Genomic DNA, 22,929 nt, shown 5'->3' on the forward strand with positions numbered 1-22,929 from the left:
AGATAGATAGAGACGTATTTACTCATATCTGCATGAATTCTGAAAGCTTGTGCAACTAATTGTCAATTTATTATCCTTGATGAAATAACAGTTTTTAATTTGTCTCTCTGTAGGGAAAAATTACCGCTCAGGGGAAGCTTCTGCAACAAGACACATTTCTGGTGAACGAGCAGGAGAGCAGCTTTCTGACACGCTGCAAAGAACGCAGGGTCTTCCTCTTTGAACAAATAATCATCTTTAGTGAACCGATTGATAAAAAGAAAGATTTCTCCTTGCCTGGATACATCTTTAAAAATAGCATTAAGGTCAGTTCCTTGGCAAAGGAACCAGAGCGTAAGCTTTAAAGTGTAAAGTTCTGTGTTCCAATCAGTTCTGACACACGTTAGTTAATTGGATCCAAACTGAGCACTGCTGATGTTAATTGTAATAACAAAAAACTTGCAGATGAGCATGAAGCCAATTCTCTGTAATATGTGGATTGTATAGAATAATGAGTAACAAAAGGTTAGAAAAACAATAAAATTGTGGCCATACAGCGCAATACATTTTTTTCTGTTGTGGGTATGTGACCGCTATTTGAAAGCTACCAAGAGGCAGATGAGGAGGGCAAATAATTAAAAAAGCTAAAAAAAAAAAAATTTTGAAAGTAAATTGCAAAGTTGCAATAAGACATACTATAACATACTAGAAGTTAACTGAAAAGTGAAGTTCACCATTACAAAACATTTTTCAAAGGAAATGTAAACCCAAATGAATGTAAAATTGCTCAGTGCACTTCTAAGCTCTTTAGTAATTTACATGTATTATTTTTTTCTAGTTTTCAACATATTAGCAGTTTTTAAACTGCTAATATCATTGAAACAATAGCAGCACCTACTAGTGATTTTGGCCTACTTTCAGAGTCAGCTGAAACTGAACTTCCTAAGCAAAGTAACTTTGTGTGATGATTAGAAAATAAGGTTATTGCGCAGAGATGAGTGGTTTGGTATTTTAATATGGCTCAGACAGCAGACAGCATGGAATCAATCCCCCACACTTGCAATGATTCCATGTAGCTCATAATGTTTGGTGGCAAAAACATGTTTACTACCAAAAAAATGTTTAGCTCTCATATCTAGCTGTGCTGGAATACTACCTGTATTAGGTCAATCACATGAAGCCTTGAAGGGCTTGTTAGGGACTGAGGCAAAGTGTTTGAGTTGCTGGGGGTCCTGAACATTCTGGATATCAGTTCATATATATATATATATATATATATGATATTATAATAGAAGCTGTGATAGATTATAGCTGTATATATGGGGAACTAGTTAACAGAATCCAAAGAAACAATCTTTTTTATAATATAACGTGTGTTCTCACTTTTCACGTTTTATTATAGATTAGTTGCCTTGGCATTGAAGAGTCTATAGATAATGATCCTTGTAAGTTTGTCCTGACATCACGAGGTGCTGATAGGAGCTTGGTCCGGTACATACTGCAGGCCTCCACGCAAGAGATCCGCTTGGCTTGGATAAAAGATATTGGACAGATCTTAGAGAGTCAGAGGAACTTTCTCAATGGTGAGCATAAGTGCAATACTGGGACATATGTAGTGCTCATGTGCTATCTAAACAGGAGTATGTCTTGTAGCTCTATTCCAAATAATGTAAATATACATACCAATAACAATGTAGGATACTTGCTATCTTTTACTGTGAATAAAATGACTGACAAATAACACCCATATTCATGCACAGACACTTTGTAATAAAAGGAACTAAATTTGCCCAAGTGCAGTAACCCATAGCAACCAATTAGCAGGTAGAATTTACTGGTCACCTGTTTATAAGCAAACATCTTATTGGTTGCTATGGGTTCCTGCTGTCTGACAAATGTTGTTCTTTTTATTAAATATAGCGGATAGTGATGTCCTCAGTAGTGATGAGTGAATCTATCCCGCTTTGTTTTGCCGAAACTACAGAAACATTTGCAAATTGGTGAAAAATCTGTGAAACGTGGGCGCCGAACAACTTTTTTGATGCACTTGCACCTTTTTTTGGACGCGCCCGTGCCTTTTCTGGGCATGACCCCAAATTTTTGCAGAAGTTTCACAAAACAATTTGCCAATGGAAAAATGTGGAATTTTGCTGCAAATCCATGTCTGGTGAAAAAATTCGCTCATCACTAGTCCTCAGTTATAATTGGTGCTTAGTGGTGTCATGTCTGGCACATGACTCACTGAAACGTGTGTATTATAATAAATAATATACCTCTGCTGTAACATGAGGATATTAGTATATCTATCCATCTATCAATATTATATTTGACAATAGGGGGTACATTATTCACTATCTATCTATCTACTTATCACCATCTGTCTCTATCTATATCCAGGCTAGAAATTGTGCTGTATTCAAACTGCATATGACTCAAAGTAGGTGAAATATTTGGGGACAACAATTTAATTTTTACCTTGTCCATGGCAAATCTTTTTGACCATATTAAGTAATCTCTTCAGTCTGAATCTGATCAGTAAGATAAGACTGGCAAGGGAAGTGGAAATCTGTAAAACCCCCCAAGCAGAAGAACATATATGAGCCGTGCCTATTGAGCTTTTTGCTGGAAGGGGTTTTGCCCACCAGAGGGGATGCAGAATGCACATTGGAGAACCGTGCAATGTAATGTTTTTTGCTGGGAAATGTACTGTCGCTTCCACTCTAGTGGAGATTCTTCTCTAAATACAGTCCCGCCGTAACAGCACCTTTTAAACAGAGATACCGTTGTACATCCTTCTACTGATGTATTAATGTGTCTGTAGAACATAGATAGCTTACATAGATAGTGTTATTTTATTCTCCTAGAAAGCAGTTCTTATTACATCAGTTAAAGCCACTCAGCTTGAGCGCTGCCTGTAGCAAACTGAGCACTACTGTCTTACATTTGTCTTTTGTTCAGACAAGCATATGCTTTAATTTCCATAGGATATTCTATTACAGGTATGGGACCTGTTATCCAGAATGCTTCGGACCTGGGGGTTCTGGATAAGGGATCTTTCATTAATTGGATCCACATACCTTATTAAAAAATCATTTAAACATTAAATAAACCCAATAGGATTGTTTTGCCTTTAGTTAGGATTAATTATATATGTTTTATTATTACAGAGAAAAAGGAAACCATTTAAAAAAATATGAATTATTTGATTTAAATGGAGCCTAAGGGATGTGGCCTTCTTGTATTTCAGAGCTTTCTGGATAATGGGTTTCTGGATAACATATCCTATACCTGTAGTGTTTTTCTGAAGAGAGAGTAACAAAAATAAATACTTGGTATAGATACAGTATATAGATCATATCTGCCTATCCAGCACCTGCAATATTATTGTTTATTGGCAATGGCACATGGGGCTACTTTGGTTGGTTTAGGCACCATGTTTTTAGCATAATTTAAACCTCATGCCAAAGCACTTAAAGGAGCTTCCCGTAGCCCCACAGGATGCTTATAAATGTTATTGGACCTTGTTTTGCAGCCCTTCAGTCTCCTATTGAATACCAACGCCGAGAAAGCAAATCCAATAGTCTGGGCAGAAACAGTAACCTCCGCATTATGGAAACTTCCCGTGGAGGGTTAAGGCCCCATTCTTCCTCTTCTATGGACAGGAACAAAGTTCCCAACCTCAAGTCATACAATTCTTCCCTGCCTTCCCTTTATTTGCCAAGCAACCCTCGACAAGACAGTAGACAGTTTGGAAACAAGGTAATGAGTTGCTATAAGTCATACATAGGGGTATAATTAAAGAATAAGTAAACCTTTTTTTCTATGTCTAAAATTACTCTAGAGAGCCCCCGAATAAATACCTTTCTTCCAGCACTCATACACACATATTCTGTATCACAAGCAGCTCAACTTCAGCTCTCTCAGCTACTTCCTAGTCTAGCTTGCTGCCTCTCCTCCAATGGAATTAAATCGGGCATGTGCAGTAGGCACAACTTTCTTCATAGTCAGAGAGAAAAGGAGAGCTCAGCAAAGAATAGTGGGCAGAGCTTTATGCTAGACTAGGATGTAGCTGAGAGAGCTGAAGTTTAGCTTCTTGTGGCACAGAATCTGCATAAAACTGAGTGCAGGGAGAAAGGTATGTTATTCTGGGGACTGTAAAGGGTATTTTGGGGGGCTTTTATGATAAAAGTTTTACTTATCCTTAAAAGAACTGTAGTTGAAGCCTCATAAAAATACAGGAAGGCTGCTATTAAAACTGACCCTAGTGTGTGAAAGTAATGGGGAACTGACTGTAAACCACGGCAGGAACTGATGTGAATCATGAACTGTCTCAACATGTCAGTGCAATATAAATAAAGGCTATTGAATAAATGAAATATTAACCATATAGATATTGGGATATGTATAGCTGTTTTACATACCAGAGTACTAGATTTTAATTATGTGACTAAACAATAACAGGTACACTCAGCTCGAAAAAGTTCTCACTCAGATGCCCTCCCTTCACCGGCAATCCTTTCCCCAACACACATCAGCCTTGACTTCCATCATCCAGAGTCCTCTTCACCGACAGTGTCCAATGGGACCCCACAAAGTGACTCCACCAGCCGGGTAAGAAAACAATAATAAGTTATTTATATTAAGTTATTCACCTTTATTTCTGAAACATAACCTGGAAAATGAATCATTGCTGGGGCCTTCCTGGTGTTGCACTTAAAGGAGAAGGAAAGGCAAAAACTAAGTAAGCTTTATCAGAAAGGGCTATGTAAATACAGCCATAAGCACTCACAGAAACGCTGCACTAACTTCTCTGTCAAAAGATTAGTTGTGTCTGTTTCCTCTGCCACAGACATGCAGCTCTCTGCTCTCTCCTGCTCCCCCCTCCCTCAAGAATGCTAAGAACTCACTCCCCCCCTTAGGAATGTGGATCTGAGCCAATCAGCATGTAAGTTAGACCAAAAAAATGAAACTATACTCATAGGCTATGTAGCATTATGTGTAAGTAAAAATAAACTCTTTTGATTTTACTTCAATTTTTGGAGCCACTGCCTGATACTTTTTTTCAAGTCCTGGAGTCCCAGCCATTCTCAATATTTTGGATTTCCTACACTGAGCATGTACACTGGTCTTGGTCTCGGTGCAGGAGTGAGGCATTATGGGAACTTTCATTACACAGCTCAGCATTTTTTCTTCTTATTTGGCTTCTGATCATCTGAACAGGTGAAATATGGGGAGACTTAAGGGCACTATTGAGAGAACTGAAGGTATGCCTGCAGCTTGAAATTAACTCTTTATTAGCCTTTCCTTCTCCTTTAAGTAGACATCATTGAACTAAAGATCACAAAATGAAACATTGGCATGATTTAATTGGTAAAAAGAAGGGGATAAGTTAATTAATATTACATTATTTAGCAGAATTATGCTGTAATAGTTATTTGATACATTATGAAGGAGCAAACTGGATGGGAAGTTTATTGATAGGATGCAAAAATATCATGTATAATTACAATGAGCCTGAGTATTTACTGTGATCTTAGTACTGTTTTTTCAAACTGATGAAATGTCTTTACCCACCAGAAACCAAGCCTATCAGAACGTGAACTACCTGGCTATGCATCGTCTCCTGAAGATTATGGTGTTCCTACTCCCAGGTTGGCCAAGCTGGATGAAGATGAACTGTGAGCTGTGCCCTCTTGTTCAGGAGTTGCCAGTATATCTATTCCTGGAGCAAGAAGAATGTGCCACTTTGGTCTGAGACCACTTGACCACTTAGACATAAAATACACTTTTGTTTGGCACATGCCACATGAGATGGGTTTCTTAGCTTTTTACACCGAACAAAAAGAGCTGGTGAAAGAGTATGAAGTCTTCTCATTGGCGAGCAATGTTAATATGAGGACATTCTTATATATATCCTATAAACTCCCACTGCTGCATGGGGAACTTGAGGACACATTGTGTTTGTTAGTTCATATTTGGAGTCCTTACTGTACAGTGACTGTAGGAAACAATGCTCTAAATTGGCAAACATGGGATTTGTTAAGTCATTCTGTAAGGATGTGTTTTTTTAAAATATGCATACGTATCTATAAATTTCCAGTCCTCTGGATGATAGAGATCAAGACTTGATGATGTCAACAAAATCTTGTCCACTTCCAAAAATAAGGAGTCACTTGGGTCTTGAAATTGTTTCTGCTGTTTGAGCACAGCTTTCTGTGATTTACATTTGTAGATGTTCAATGATGCATTACAAAATAGGCGCTAAAAAAAGAAGAAAGCATACAGTAACATGGGAAGTTCCAGGACACGAGAGGGAACAAGAGAAGCAGAGTAAATATTTTCTTTAGCTCTTAGGTTATTTGTACATTGCAGTGCTTATAACTGGTACCAAATGCTTGCTGAAGCACTTCACCCTAATGGACCAATACAAACACTGTTACCAAAATGGGGCACCCAGAGAGGTTTATTTAGCCAATGAAAATGCAGTCTGAAGCCTTGCATGTAGACACTAAGACATCCGTTTTGATGGATAATGCAGTGAAAAACAAAATGGATTTATGGGCTTAACAGTTTTGTATTCTGAATGATGGGTGTTGATACCAAGTATAAGAGAGCTGCGGTACCAACTGGCTCAGATTTCATTGTGGCGACCTTCATGCTAGTAAGGATTTGCTGGGCTCCTACTAAGGGTTGCCACCTTTTCTGGAAGAAAATGCTTTCTTATATTTTTTCTTATATGTTTTTTCCAGCTAATGACATTAGCATGAAGCACCATTTGGCCATCAAATGGACTCAAGTCAGATTGCATTTTTCTAGATTCCTTTATAGATTCTCCCTAACACAAGCACATTTTCACGAATAATGATAGAAGTTGTGCACTCTTTAATATTTCTGTCGTCATTGTGAAGTATGGTGGGATATACATATGTGTGTATGGCTGCCCTTTTTCTTGCCCTTATTTTGCAGTCTGTTTATGATAACAAATACATAAACAAAAGGAAAAAAAATCATATTTAAGTTTGCCTATAAGTTCCTGGTATTTTTCAGATTTTTGGGATGCTTTTCTAAGTCTTGCCAATCTGTGTACATACATTATTTGAGGAATTATGGCTTCTTTCTCCTTCAGATGTTGACCAAGCCTGGCATAGTGGCCAGAATGTGATGAAGGGGGAACATGTTTTCTGCCCACTTACAGAGCTAGGCATCTATATGAGATGTAATTCGTGTAAATGTGCAAGGAAATGACTAAAGTGGCTATTATTGATGTGTTCATATTAAGAGATGCCCATATTTTTTCATCTTGGTTTGTACCCGGTATAACGAATCTGGGAGATTATATTCTACATACAAATAAAATCCCTGACAAACTAAACTTAAAGTTGTAGTTCAGCTTAGAATGTTATAGAATGCCCATTCTTCAACTGCTCTTCATAGTTTTCTAAATATTTTCCTTCCTCTTCTGCCTCTTCCCAGCTTTCAAATGGGGATCCCTGACCCCAGTATCTAAATATAATATTGCTCTGTGAGGCTACAGTTTTATTGTTGTTGGGTGGTTTTTTTTCCTGCTATTCATCTTTTAGTCTTTAATTCAATCCACCCCTAGTTGCTAGGTTAAATTTGACCCTAGCAACCAGAAAATTGCTGAAATTCCAAACTGAAGAGCTGCTGAACCAAAAGCTAAATCATTCAAAACCTGCAGTCAAGTGCAAAGATGAACTACCTCTTTAAAACTGCGCAGATATTTGCTTAGTGCACAGTCTGCAAGGCCATAAAAACATTTAATAATGGAATTCCCTGCTGAAGCCCAGTCCTCCTGTTCCTTAAAACCCTCCACCCAGTGTGTTCAGGGCTTACATATAGACATTCCCTAAAAACAAAAGATAGCACTGTTGTAGAAAATTCAGTAGGCCTCCCTACACAACAGTTGCTTAGTTTGATTACTCCCCCATCCATAAAATGGGGCTTTCATCAGTCGCCATTGCCTTTAAGATTGTGAAGGAATGATATTCTGTAGAATGAATTGTTGCAGGATCCTCATGTTTTGAGTGATGCTTTATAGCTTATTAGCTGCTGCAGATTTTCCCTATTTTAGCTTTCTGAATCCAAAATCCTCTTCTTATATCCAATGCTAAGGGTTCTATTAAATAGAAGGGAGTGCTGATGGTTAAAGTTGGAGGAGAAAAGATACCAGAAGAAGACTTTGGAAAGAGCCAATAGTAAGGCTAGAACATTCTCTGTGTATATGGTTGGGGGGGTAAGAGGTATGCCTATCATTCAGAAAAAATGCACAACCAGGAAGGTTTGCATGTAATGCTTGAACACACTGGTGGAGGTTTGAGGAGACTCTGTATAAATTGTTATATTATTATGGTCTTGGAGAAGGTGCCCAATGTCATGTTGAAATGTTACAGTAACTCTGAAGAGTTGACATCTGAAGTCCAGGATTTTATTTGTATATTGTAGAAGACTAAATGTGGCCATACACATTAAGATCTGGTCATTTAGCTAGGTCACCAAACGGATGGATCTTCTGCGGATATGCCCATGTAAGGTGGGATCAGTCATTTGGCGATAGGGCCAAATGATCTAATTAAAATGGAGGGGGGATATGGGGCTGTTGGACCGAGACCACATCAACAAGCCTATGCAGTCCCCAATCTGATGAGAAAATGAAACCTGCCCAATTGTGATCTGTGTATGGCCACCTTAGAGTGTGGCACCTGGTGGAATGGAATGGTGGGGTGCACACTCTTGAACATTCTGAAACCCAAAGAACAATAGAAGATTCAAATAGACGTTCTCAATTCTAACTTGGGAATATCCAATGTGGTTTTGCCCACAAGTGACTCAGATGTGGTGAACCTATGTGGTGCCAAAGGGCTAAATGTGCAAGCAATAGTCTCAGTCTTATGAAAGTGCAATAATGAAAAAGCTCTTGTCATAAATACACTTGCTTTTCAATTAAAAGATTAAGTTAGAATGTTGAAAGCCATATTGCAAAAAGCAAAATACCAAATATCAGGATAGAGTCATAGTTTTACTCTGAATTTTATATGTAAATTATAATTAGTAATGAAGCAGAAAAATTCCCATTCACCTCGTAGACAGGGTCAGTCATGTTATCTCTATGGCATTTGCAAATCAAGTGAGTTTTATATTTAAAAAACAGTCAATTTCTCTGTTAGTACCCCCTAGGCCCAGGCCTTTCCATAAATCTGGATAGTAATAGCATTACATTTTAGATTGCACATTTTGTACCCTAAACATTTCCAGTGTTAGGAAAATAATCCCATTGTGCCGCAGATATTTTTAAGCCTATTATTGCCTAATAAAATATTTCTAGACAATCTATCATCAGTACAAAAACATGGTCGGTACATAGATTCATTTGAAAATAAATTCCAAGGAAGTTGTGCCACTGGGTAGTTGCCTATAAAGGTGGCATAATGGGCACACCTACTGTACATGCTAGGGTTAATGTTCATGCATAGAGCAATTAGGTTGGGATTTCAGTAGCTGCCCTGAATAAGAATAGGTTACAGAGTGAGAGCAGCCACTATACCTATAGACTATAGGTTACCGATACATTTCTGTGCAATTTCAAAATTCAGGGATATTTCTGAGTATTTCCAGAGACAGTCTGAATCAGAGAGTAAAATAGAGACTGTTCCTGCCAAGTATGGACAGTTGGCAAATATGCGTGTGTAATGTTTACATAGAAAAGTAAAGTGAAACTAAATACAAGTCTTGAGAGGCCACAAATAGTAAGAAACTGTATGTGAGCATACAAATCCATTCAATTCTGGTTTGCACAGTGCCATCCCCGCAATTCTGCATGACTGGTACTGACTTGAATGGCTGTCTGTGACAATCAGCCCCCGGGTACTTGTGCTCTGAGCTTTATGAATGGTATGATTCCATGTTCAGGGTATATTCTTAATAAATCATGGATCTGCATAATCAAGGCATCTGCTAGGCTGGAGGTAAAAATGAATTGATCCTGGGCACAGCAAGAAGGCGATATATTTATATAATTTATGGTGGTTGAACCTGCGACCCTCCAGCCATTTAGCAACAATGTATATACTAATATAATTGTTTTATTCCCAAGGCTCAAGCCAAATGCCCAATCTGCACTACTGTAAAACTGGCCTAAAGGTGGCCATACACTTTACAACTACAATCTTTCCCACGGCCATGGGTTGTGGGAAAGATCATTCATTTTCTCTATTAATGTTAAGAGCTGAATGATCAGACATACAGGTTGAAACAAAAGAATTCTGCCCCTATCTGATGATTCAGCATTAACGTTTTGCCAATGTTTGGGCGCCTTCAAATGTCCCCCTTGTCACTTCATCATTCTACATTGTCAGACTGGGCCTCCTAAGGCCTCCCAGAGAATCTCACATGCAGGGTCCACTTTCAGGGAAACTAGACAATAATACAAATTATATGTGTTATATGGGCCTGTGATGTAAATAAGAAAAGGTTGATAGCAATTGTCCTTGGCTGGGGCCCACCGGGAGATCATTCAATACTCTGGGCAGGCCAGGCCAACCCTGTAGTTTTATCTCGGTCTTTAAACATTTAGCACATATATTTGACAATTTTACTAAGAACTCTTTTATGAAAGACTTGTATTTTAGATATTAGTTGCCACAGCCAGTAACAATTGAATTTCAGACAGATGTTTATTATATACTGTACTGTTTACAAAAGAAGCAGAGTTTTTATTATATGGTGGGAGAAATGTAAAAGGTCTTATAGCTTTCTTTCTAAGCAGAATGATGCTGATTGTTGTGTTTTCATACAACTTTCTGATCTGGAAAGCAAAAAAAGTAAGGATTCACCAAATTCATCATTCATATAAAATCTTTCTTATGAATTTGAGTTCTGCAAAATACTTAAAACCCAACTTCATAACATACTATAACTTTAAAGGAGAACCCATTTACAGTTTGGTTTTTACAAAGGCCTGTCTGTTCCTCTTGCACAACATCATCTGAGAACTGTTCCATTCCCCCTTTCCTCTTACTGAAAGGCAGAGCAGTCAGGGTAGTGCTGCCATACTGAGCCATGCCACTTCTGGTTCTTGGCTACTTGGTGCTTATGGATAAGAACTATCTTATCCTGCCTTCCAGCACACATGCTGATTGGTACTTACCACAATGGGTTATGTGCCCTAGCCAAACATGGCTGCAGCCAACCCTGCTACATTGCTGTGCATTTCCTGGAGTGCTACGGGGGAGTGGGCAGATGATGTGGCTCAGAAAGGGGCAGGTAGGCTTGTGCATGGAGCAAACTGGTTAGAAATGGGTAGGGGGGCTTTCATTTACCTTTATGCTTTGGCAGCTAAAGGCAACCCTATTGTAGCTTTTTACATTTTCCTCACATGTTAAATTGACTCAAAATAATCACTTTACATCTCTAGAAGTCAGAATTATAGACAGTATAATATTTGCTAATGGTAATAAAATGTAGAGTTAACCATCGCCCCCATCACAATACATGGAGTATAGTTTGGGAGCTCCAGGCTACATTGGAATAAGTGCAGAACTTGCTATCAGTGAAATTGACAATAGCTGTGTGTCCCAGAATTCCCTGTGAGAGGGCAAGTGAGCACAATAAATTATTATGGGAATGTTGGAGGTTCCTTTTACTTCCCTGTTGGGTGTTTGGAGTGTCAGGATGCCAAAGTGAGATTGTGTGTGTGAGTGCTGTGTGCAAACTACTTGTTTATACTTTGTGTTTACGATTTGTATTTGTGTGATTCAAATGGATGTTGCTATGGATTTTTTTCTGTGGAATAGTGAACCCTGTGGCAAAGTGACACGGCTTGGTTTTACAGCACTGCCACTGCATACTTCTTATATGGGCTTTGCATGAACCGGTGGGGTTTCACAGGCTAAAACTGTAACAGAGAATCCTAATAAAAAAATATCAGTATTGTCAAAAAAATATCATCCACTTGTTAAAGCTGGAAAACACATAGGGTGCCCAAAAATAGGATGCTACTCCTCTACCCTTAGGGAGCTGGTCTTTGTATAGTAATCTTGTATATGCATGTTTCATGAGAAAAACCTTCCGATCTGAGCACTATGGTGTACATTATAAAGGGGAGGACTTATCTGGGAAGGTGGGAAATGGGGTGAGGGGACTCTGAAGTTTTTGTTTACTAATAAAGCTTTTGGTATATCACGTGGAGTTTTTTCCTTGTCTTGTGCACATTAAGATCAAAGGTTACATGATCCAGACATAACTGCATAATATTATCATTGTGTCACCCAAACAAGGCCAATACCCACATTTAGGGACTTATTGTTAACTGGCACATTAACTTGTGTATATGTCTCCCAATATCCTTGCTTCTTCCTACATTTCCTACTTATCTTTACTGTTTAGAATCAATGCTAAGTTCTCTAACATGGAGACCTATTATTGTTAAGTCTTTTAAAAAGAACCGTGAGTGACTGGAGCCACTGATATGATAGAAACCTTCTAGGGGCAACAGTCATGCTCCCTCAGAAGAAACATGGAATTGTTTCATTTATTATTCATTCTCCTGTACCTTTGTCATCATACATCACAAGCACTATGACTGTAAAAGTAGTGATGAGCGAATCTGTTCCGTTTCGCTTCGCCGAAAAATTTGCGAATCTTTCCAAAGATCCGCGAAACGGCGAAAAATTCGTGAAACGGCGAAAATGTCGTGCGACAAAAAAAATTTGTCGCCCGCGGCTATTATTTTGTCTCGCGGCTATTGTTTCGTCGCCCGCGGCTATTGTTTCGTCGCACGCGGCTATTGTTTCGTCGCCCGCGGCTATTGTTTTGTCGCACGGCTATTGTTTCGTTGCACGCAGCTATTGTTTCGTCGCACGCGGCTATTATTTTGTCGCCCGCGGCTTTTATTTTGTAGCGCGGCTATTGTTTCGTCGCCCGCGGCTATTGTTTCGTCGCACGCGGCTATTATTTTGTCGCCCGCGACTATTCTTTTTTGACACCGGCGACAATTTTTGGACGTGCGGCGAATTTTTCCGCGGCAAAATTTTTCATCCGTTTCGCGAAACAATCCGGCAATGGCGAAACGCGGAAATTCGCCGCGAATCTATGCCTGGCAAAACTTTTCACCCAAAAAAAAAAAAATTTGTCGCCCGCGGCTATTATTTTGTCTCGCGGCTATTGTTTCGTCACCCGCGGCTATTGTTTCGTCGCACGCGGCTATTGTTTCGTCGCCCGCGGCTATTGTTTTGTCGCACGGCTATTGTTTCGTTGCACGCAGCTATTGTTTCGTCGCACGCGGCTATTATTTCGTCGCCCGTGGCTTTTATTTTGTAGCGCGGCTATTGTTTCGTCGCCCGCGGCTATTGTTTCGTCGCACGCGGCTATTATTTTGTCGCCCGCGACTATTCTTTTTTGACACCGGCGACAATTTTTGGACGTGCGGCGAATTTTTCCGCGGCAAAATTTTTCATCCGTTTCGCGAAACAATCCGGCAATGGCGAAACGCGGAAATTCGCCGCGAATCTATGCCTGGCAAAACTTTTCACCCAAAAAAAAAAAATTTGTCGCCCGCGGCTATTATTTTGTCTCGCGGCTATTGTTTCGTCGCCCGCGGCTATTGTTTCGTCGCCCGCGGCTATTGTTTCGTCGCACGCGGCTATTGTTTCGTCGCACGCGGCTATTGTTTCGTCGCCCGCGGCTATTGTTTTGTCGCACGGCTATTGTTTCGTTGCACGCAGCTATTGTTTCGTCGCACGCGGCTATTATTTCGTCGCCCGCGGCTTTTATTTTGTAGCGCGGCTATTGTTTCGTCGCCCGCGGCTATTGTTTCGTCGCACGCGGCTATTATTTTGTCGCCCGCGACTATTCTTTTTTGACACCGGCGACAATTTTTGGACGTGCGGCGAATTTTTCCGCTGCAAAATTTTTCATCCGTTTCGCGAAACAATCCGGCAATGGCGAAACGCGGAAATTCGCCGCGAATCTATGCCTGGCAAAACTTTTCACCCATCACTATGTAAAAGGTCTTATCTTGGTAGAGAGAAGTTATTATGAGCACTCACTGTTTGATGCTACACTAGTGTTAGGTAGGGGTTGTTCAGCTTTAAGTATATGGGTCCCCAACCTTTTTTAACCTGTAAGCCACATTTAAAGGTAAAAAGGGTTGGGGAGCAACACAAGCATAAATAAATTGGCTACTTGATAGACCCTATGTGGACTGGCAGCCTATAGGAGGCTCTATTTAGCAGCACTCATGGTTTCTATGCAACCAAAACTTGCCTCCAAGCCAGGAATTAAAAAATAAGCACCTGCTTTGGGGCCACTGGGAGCAACAGCCAAGGGGTTGGGAATCACTGTTTTAGTATGATGTAGAGAAGGGATCCCCCAAACTTTCTTACTCGTGAGCCACAGTCAAATGTAAAAAGACTTGGAGAGCAACACAAGCACCATAAAAGTTCATGGAGGAGCCAAATAAGGGCTAAGATTGGCTATTAGGCAGCCTCTATGCACACTATCAGCTTACAGGGGGCTTTATTTGGTAGGAAAACTTGTTTTTATTCAACCAAAACCTGCCCCCAAGTCAGGAATTCAAAAATAACTACCTGGTTTGGGGGCACTGAGAGCAACAGCCAAGGGGTTGGGGAGCAACATGTTGCCCCTGAGCCACTGGTTGGGGATCTGATGTAGAGGGTGATATTCTGAGACAATTTGAAATTGGCTTTCATTTTTTATTTGTGGTTTTTGAATTATTTAAACTATTGTTCAGCAGCTCTGTATTTTGGAATTTTAGCTCCAATCTGGTTGCTTTGGCCTAAATAACCCTAGCAATTAGGCAGTTGTTTGAAAGAGAGACTGAAATGAAAAGGATAGGGCCTGAATCGAACGAGAAGGAATAAAAAATAAGAATGACACTGAAATCGTAGCCTCACAGAGCAATAGTTTTTTGGCTGATGGGGTCAGTGACCCCATTTGAAAGCCGGAAAGATTTAAAAGGCGGTGGCAAATAATAAAAAAAACTATATGAAACAAGAAATGAAGACCAAATGTCAAGTTATTAAAAATAGGCCATTCTATAACATCTTAAAAGTTAATTTAAAGGTGAACCAACCCTTTTAAGTTGCCTGATGGGCCCCAGACTCCCCTACCAGATAGTAACTGTAACTACACATTCTGGACTAAAACTGAACAGACATTCTGCAACTGAAAGAAACTGACCCATTAGGAGACATGACATGGTTTTAGCAGGTTCTGTATGTGAGAGTGCTCCCTATCAGCGCTGCGTACCCTTGTGGCGCTTTATAAATAAAGTTATGCATACATACATACATCAGTGCAGCTAACACTTTATGGGATGGATTGGGATAATTCATATGTCAGTGTAGTCACTGCGCATCTTATAATCAATTATTGTATGGACATTGACAAATCTTACTATGTGTCTCTTTAATAAAATCAGTAGGGACGCAAAGTGCGTGGTTGTCTTTAACCCTTAATTATTTGACTTTGCAAATGCAAATTAGGATTCAATCCAGGATTCAGACGAAACTTTCACAAAGGATTCGGGGTTCAGCCAGATCCTAAATTAGCGGATTCGGTGCATCCCTAAAAATCAGTTTGGGGTAATGAACCCTACGCGCCATACAATACACTGGTTTTGGCTTTGGCTTAGAAGTCCATCACCCACAACCAGCGCATATTGTATAAACATAAATCACATAACAGCCATATGTGAAATTCATTGCCATCTGCCTGTTACCTGGAACCAAGCTCCAACCATAATAAAGATGTGTAGTGATCAGGAAACTGTACGTTTAGAATATACTGTAAGGGCAATGTCCCCTTAGCACACAAGCTACATTACATGGGAGGCAGGGAAGAGCTCAGTGACTCACGGTTAATTGAATACAAAATTCATAATACTTATGCTGCCTTCCCAGGAGAACACAGAGCTTGTGGTTATTCTGTGTGCCAATTGAATTACAGGGTTTAATCATGGGCAATTTCCTATTGTTTTACAAAGCAGAATATTAGTAATAGCTGTGATTGCATTATGTATCGGGCATTCTAGAGAATAATCTCTGCTTAATGTAAATAGTGTTTAATAGATATTACTGCCGCTGCCATGGAATCCCTATATCTATAGACATGAGAATGCAATGCAGATACACACGTGTTTTCTCCCAGGGAAATGCATGTATATTATGAAACTGAATTACTGTTAACTGAGGCATAATGGGCTTGGGATTATTTTGCAGTGCATGGTTGGACTCACAGTACTGACAATATTTATTCATGCCATTTATAAGTGCCTTGTGGCCCTACCTTTACATTTATAGTACCATCTAGTGTTCAGAGCGGGTAATTAACACTGTGTTTATAACCAAGTTTGAAGAACTACTAATCCCCCTATAGATTAGAGCTGTGAGACTGGAGGCCTTCCAGCTCTAAAGGATTTTTATGGCTGTTTAACAACTTCATAGACGTCTTTGTATTGTCCACACAGCTCTGAACTGATCAATTCTCTTGATTTATGTTTCACTCAAAGTCATCTACATTGCAAATGGGATTTGGGGTGCAGTGCATGTCAATCTTCAATGCAGACCCACTATCATTTTATTTAATAAAGATGATATACACCTTGCCCTTGCCACCATCAACAGTATTAAAATGACTCACTGCTTACATAGGTCTATGCCACTTGCCTGCTGGCTGCCACTCATGAACTGTGTAGGATTTCCTGTGGGAGACCTGGATCTTTGGAGGGGAGTGTTAGCCAAAAACTGATGTTCAATGGAAAACCAGAAAATTATCCAATGCCAAATTTTATGTAGTGATGGATGAAATTTTTTCCCCATGAAAAAAACACCCATAGACTCCAAGGTATTGTAAAAAAAATAATAAAGTCATGCAGCTGTTAAAACGATTAATCAGTATTAACAAGCCAATTAGTATCAGTCTCTTATAGGGTATCCTACACCAACATGGTGTAATTTACCCTACCATTGTAAATAATCCTGGTAACCAGTATAACACACATTCCATTGATGCCAGAGTTGTAACAAAGACATTTTCTTTGGATTTGAGCAAGAATTCTGTTACCATTTGCTGCATGCGCCACCTAGAGGCAGAATTACACATCTAAAAATATTCAGATTTTCAAAGATATGCTAAAAATAAATGAATAGAAGTAAGTTGAAAAAGTATAAAGTAAAATAATCAAAGAGAAAAACAAAAGAAATGGTGTCCCTTCAATGGTTCCTAAGCAGACTAAACTCTGTAATGCCGTCTTTCTGTAAAGCTCACCGGCAACAATTTATTAATAAGGTTTTATACAATGTCCCAGGCCGCCCTGACTATGCCCAGTCATGCCCACAATCCACAATAGGGTGGCCAGCCTCTCTCTCTCTCTAGGAATATGTCTCTCGCTTGTGTTGGTAAAGAGAATAAGTAATTATGCAGCTGCCCAAATGAAAGGTTAGACAGGTTATTTATTTCTGTGATTTTCTCTAAACACAAGTAACACTTTTCTTGTGTTAGTGTAGTTGTTTCCCTGGACTCTATAGACTTTAGAGAGTGCTGTTTCAATAGGGCCACTAGATGGCGCTGTGCTGCACAGAAAGCTGCAGCCAGACCAAGTTTTTACAAGAATGCAATAATGAATCATAGTGGCAGGACTCTTCCCCTGTACGTAAGGGCTACCATCAAGGATCACAAGGACCCATACTACTAAGTTAGAAGGGCCCTCCCAATGGGGCCCAGGTATTATCCCTTGCCTCATCATGGAAAGAGTGGCCCTAATAATTTCCTTTAAAAAACAGAAATTCAAGAAGCACACACAGACGCACACAGAAAAAACCAAAATGTTCATTTCTATGGAGGGCCCAGGAAAGGCCAGCCTTAGGCATCAGAATGTTACTTACAGTACCCAGTTGGGTCACACTTAACTGATTGTTTGCTGAGCAGCTAATTTTGTAATGTGATAATGTTGCTTTTAAGCCCAGAAATCCGCAAGCCACCTGTGTGTGCAGAATGATTGAGCACGCATTTATTTCACAAGTGAGTGTGATCCCCTTGTACAAAAGGCATCCATTACACATTATGGAATGGTACTTGATGTTTAATTTTTTAGAGATCACATGATGTGACATTACCCTTAAGGTGGCCATTCACAGACCAATAAAAACTGGTGACATGGCATCACTAGAACTGGCAACTAATGTATAGAGCCCTCAAGAGGGTCTGGCCAACTGATATCTCAGCAACAATTGTACAGGTCTCGGATCAGCCTGACTGGATCCAGTGCATGGGTGGCCAAATCAGGCAGAAACTTTGTCAAGTGAGCTAGTTTCAAAGTGTATGGCCACCCGCACCCAACCCTAACTCACCCCTAACCCACACCCAACCCTAACTCACACCTAACCCTAACCCACACCCAACCCTAACTCACACCTAACCCTAACCCACACCCAACCCTAACTCACCCCTAACCCACACCCAACCCTAACTCACACCTAACCCTAACCCACACCCAACCCTAACTCACACCTAACCCTAACCCACACCCAACCCTAACTCACACCTAACCCGCACCCAACCCTAACTCACCCCTAACCCACACCCAACCCTAACCCACACCCAACCCTAACTCACACCTAACCCTAACCTGCACCCAACCCTAACTCACACCTAACCCTAACCCACACCCAACCCTAACTCACACCTAACCCTAACCCACACCCAACCCTAACTCACACCTAACCCTAACCCACACCCAACCCTAACTCACACCTAACCCTAACCCACACCCAACCCTAACTCACACCCAAATGGAACACAAATTATCCTCATATTTTTATTTACATGTATATGGTAAGGATCTGCCATGTTGCTTGCTGGTTGAAGGTATTTTTTCCCCATAGTATAAAACACAGTGTGAGGAATGCCCTTTCATTAAAGGTATGGAGAATACCCTGTGGAGGCAACATGGTGGCTCCTGTTCCAATGTATACATGAAAATATTCTGTCACACAGTGGCATCACTGTTACCTACAAATGGGGGGAATGAATACAGGATTATGTAACAAGCAGTTGGTAGGTGTGGATCCCCTGGTTGGGCCCATTAGATGTTCAATGTATTATTGTACAGGTATAGGATCCCTTATCTGAAAATGTATTCTCCAGAAAGCTCCAAATTACAGGAAGGCCATTTCCCATAGAGTTCATTACAAAGAAATAATTCTAATTTTTACAAATGATTTCCTTTTCTCTGTAATAATGAAACAGTAGCTTGTACATGAAGGTAACTGAGCTGCGTGAATCTATATTGGGGGCAAAACAATCCTAATGGGTTTATTACCTGTAATTTTAGCACACTAAAGGTAAAGATGATTCAAATTATGACAGATCCCTCTGGAAAACATCAGGTCCCAAGCATTCGGGATCATTGATCTCATACCTGTACTTTATTTATAATGCCAAAGAGGGTGCAGCACTGCATCAAAATTGTAGAAATAATCACACAGAGACCTCTGATTGAAATTCATATATGATTTTTCCTCGCAATAAAATGGAGCACAATGCAGCCCTGTCGTAACCACCTGTGTGACGCCAACTGTACATTCCAGCTTTTTGTTCCCATTCCCTACCTTTCCTTGCCAGGGAGCTCTTGCCAATGAGTATTAGAAGATACACATACAGAGGCATTTCCCCAGATCCCCCAGTACACTGAATATAAATATGGATGTGCTTCTATAGTCCTTGGTGCAGGAGCACAAACATAATCCTAGTGGGTTCGACAGTATTTCTCTTTCATGTTTATAGTAAGTGGGGGGATTTTACACAGGCAGATGAGAGAATACGTGGTGCTTAATGTGTTGAGACGTTAAATAGTTTCACAGAAGGATGAGACCAAAGAGATGGGTCTGTGCCTGGTGGGGGTTCTCAGACATCAAATGGCAAAGCATTCTCACTTCCTGTGTTCCATTGTTCCCCCTTTTGTTTGTCTATTTGCTTCTTCTATGCACCTCAAACTGTGAAGCATCGTGTTACTGACAATAGCAAACTCCCCCGGTGCTGTGGCACACACATGGACACACGGACAAATGCTCTCCAGGCTGTTTACCAGCACAGGCTTGGTGGCTGAAAGGCAATTATAAAATAATTTGTACTGTAGAATCTGTAGAAATCATCTAAGGTAGCTTTCCATAACGTGGATCTCCACAACTAAAGTCTGCTAAAAATCATTTAAATATTAAATAAACCCAATAGGATTGTTCTGTACCCAATAAGGATTCATTATATCTTAGTTGGGATCAAGTACAAGGTTCTGTTTAATAATTAAGTCTATGGGAGATGATCTTTCTGTAATTCGGAACTTTCTGGATAACGGGTTTCCGGATAAGAGATCCCATACCTGTAATAGCCATATGACCGAAAGCTATTACTTAATTTTACCACTGGAATCATTCATTGAATCTTTCGGAGTTACCACTGCTACAGTTAAATGATCACGGACAGGTAAGGGATCTTTCCAGAAAGGAAACCCGTTATCCAGAAAGCTCTGAATTAAGGAAAGACCATCTTCCATAGACTTTATTTACTCAAATAATTAAAATTTTTAAATGTATTTCCTTTTTCTCTGTAGTAATAAAACAGTACCTTGTACTTGATCCCAACTAAGATATAATTAATCTTTATTGGAGGCAAAACAATCCTACTGGGTTTATATAATGATTAAATCCTTCTTTAGTTGGCTTAAGTTATGGAGGATCTAAATTATGGAAAGACCCCTTATTCGGAAAACCCCAGGTCCCATACCTGTATTCAAAAGTGCCAACATAGTCCACAGTGCTGCACAATACAAGGGGGGCATTCATAAAACATACAGATTACATATAAATACTACACTAGTCTGATCGATTGCATTGCGGAAACACAAACGTATGCATTTGTGAGATTGTATGCAGATGGAGAGTCTAGTGTGCCACTGGCCCAAAGGGAACTCTCTTCGCAAGAGCTTACATACAAGCAATATAGAATTCTTGTCTAGGCTAGTCTGTTAGCTATCTGAGTGCAAGCAGCTGTGCATCCCCTCATAATAGGACATAATAGGGGCATGTAAGCAGGAAGCCTAGTCTGCATACAACATTGACTTCCCAGTTATAACTAGTCCTAAATAAATATAGAAGGGTAGTATAGATATTGGTATATATAGTTTATATGTGTGAGTATATAGATAGATCTATATAAGTTTGTGTATATATGTGCACTGCAGGTCCTTAGGAGGAGTTGAACTTGATGGACTTTGGTCTTTTTTCAACCTAACTTAAATATGTAACTGTTTAACTCCGAACACACCACCAAATCAGACATCACACACATCAAACCAGGCCTACTGTTAATTAACCTTGGGTTGTAGGATGTAAGGACTACAACTCCCATAATCCTCCAACAAAGGATCAAAGGACACTGTCAGCTGTAGTTTGGCAACATCTGGGGTCCCAAGGGTAAAGCCCAGTGTCCTAAATGGAAGCAGGAATGGCATGGCTCAGCAGGCCTGGCATTAATGAGGGAATGATTAGATCACATAGTAACAACTCTCAGCATTTCTGTAGCAGCTCAACATGGGGTGCTGGTATGTTTAATCTGGAGATTAAGGTCCTTTAGACCAATTTGAGTTTATCTGCCCGTGTATGGGGCCCTCCGACAGGCCTCCATGACCAATATCTGTCCAAAAATCAACCAGACGTCAATTGGGTAGGCCTGATTTTCCCATCAGATTAAGGAATGAATTAGCTGATTGATGCCAAGACGGTTACATGATCTACATAAATAAATATCTACACCAGTAGGGATATATATATGTTCCTTGGGACAGTGAAGACGACAAGAGATAACTTTGGCAACTACAAAGATCGGCAGGTTCCAACCACTTAGAAGGGTTTGTTTGCTGTAGTCATTAATTTCTTTACTGCAAGCTTTTAGGGAAAACCCTGTCATTATGGGGTAATGTCTGTCAAACAGGAGGATTTCAAAGTGTATAATTATCTGAAATGAAATCTGTTATAGAACCTTTTTCATTGTCAGGCTCAGCATTGTATTCTCTCATGCTTAGGACAAATAATAAAGTAAAGAACCACAAGTAGAGAGTATATACCTTTCTAGTGTTTATACATGTGTGGGAAGGGACATTGCAATGCCTGGGATGAGGATACCCTGAAGCATCAGTGTAGATACTAATTAATAATATATATATATATATATATATATATATATATATATATATATATATATCAGTGTAGATACTATAGCAACACTGTCCTTTTGCTCATAAATAGATTTGGTTCTGGTGAAGGCTAATAAAAATGTCTAGCATGCTTTTCAGGTTCACTTTGCCTAGAATGGACAGACTCTCCCTTCAAGGCTTTATTTTGGAACCTTATTGGAAACAAATCTATGTGTCTGTGTAAAAAAAAAAAAAAAAAAAAAAAAAGATATCTGGACAATATTTGTGTGCATTTTCTACAGGCTCCCAACTGAATAAGACCATGTAAAAAAGGGCCCCTCAAGGATATCTAGGCAGCAAACAAGTCTTCACCCCAGATCTCACCATTCTTACATTTAAACTACCCCTTAGTTTCCCTATAAGAATGGTAAGATCTGGGGTGAAGACTTGTTTGCTGCCTAGATATCCTTGAAACAAAGGCTAAATGATACATCAGTGTATTCCTATTTTCCTGTATCTGCAAGCTTGGCTGAATGGAAGAGCCTAAGAACCACTATGATAAGGCATATTTTAGGTATTGATAATAATGATCCTTCCAAAGCCACCAGTATGCACGGGTATTGTTTTTGGACAGAGCCTAGCCTATTGACAGATACATAACTACAAACACTCATTCCCTTACAACTTACATATGTGGCCAGAGGCTGCAGCAAAAAAATACAACA

At 39.8% G+C, this 22,929-nt stretch overlaps 1 protein-coding gene across 5 annotated transcripts in view; it reads left to right on the forward strand.

The window, feature by feature from the left end:
• The window catches only part of arhgef25 (Rho guanine nucleotide exchange factor 25), a 159,587-nt gene extending 147,410 nt beyond the window's left edge, over positions 1–12,177 (forward strand). For all 5 annotated transcript variants that reach the window (XM_031895733.1, XM_031895731.1, XM_031895732.1 and 2 more), the window contains 5 exon segments: positions 114–305; positions 1,382–1,562; positions 3,512–3,738; positions 4,441–4,590; positions 5,557–12,177. In XM_031895733.1, coding sequence (XP_031751593.1) covers positions 114–305; positions 1,382–1,562; positions 3,512–3,738; positions 4,441–4,590; positions 5,557–5,661 — 855 coding nt within the window. In that variant the 3' untranslated portion in view covers positions 5,662–12,177.
• Positions 12,178–22,929: the final 10,752 nt, after the last annotated feature.

The sequence above is a fragment of the Xenopus tropicalis genome, chromosome 2, assembly GCF_000004195.4.
Source record: "Xenopus tropicalis strain Nigerian chromosome 2, UCB_Xtro_10.0, whole genome shotgun sequence".
Classification (NCBI taxonomy): Eukaryota; Metazoa; Chordata; class Amphibia; order Anura; family Pipidae; genus Xenopus; species Xenopus tropicalis.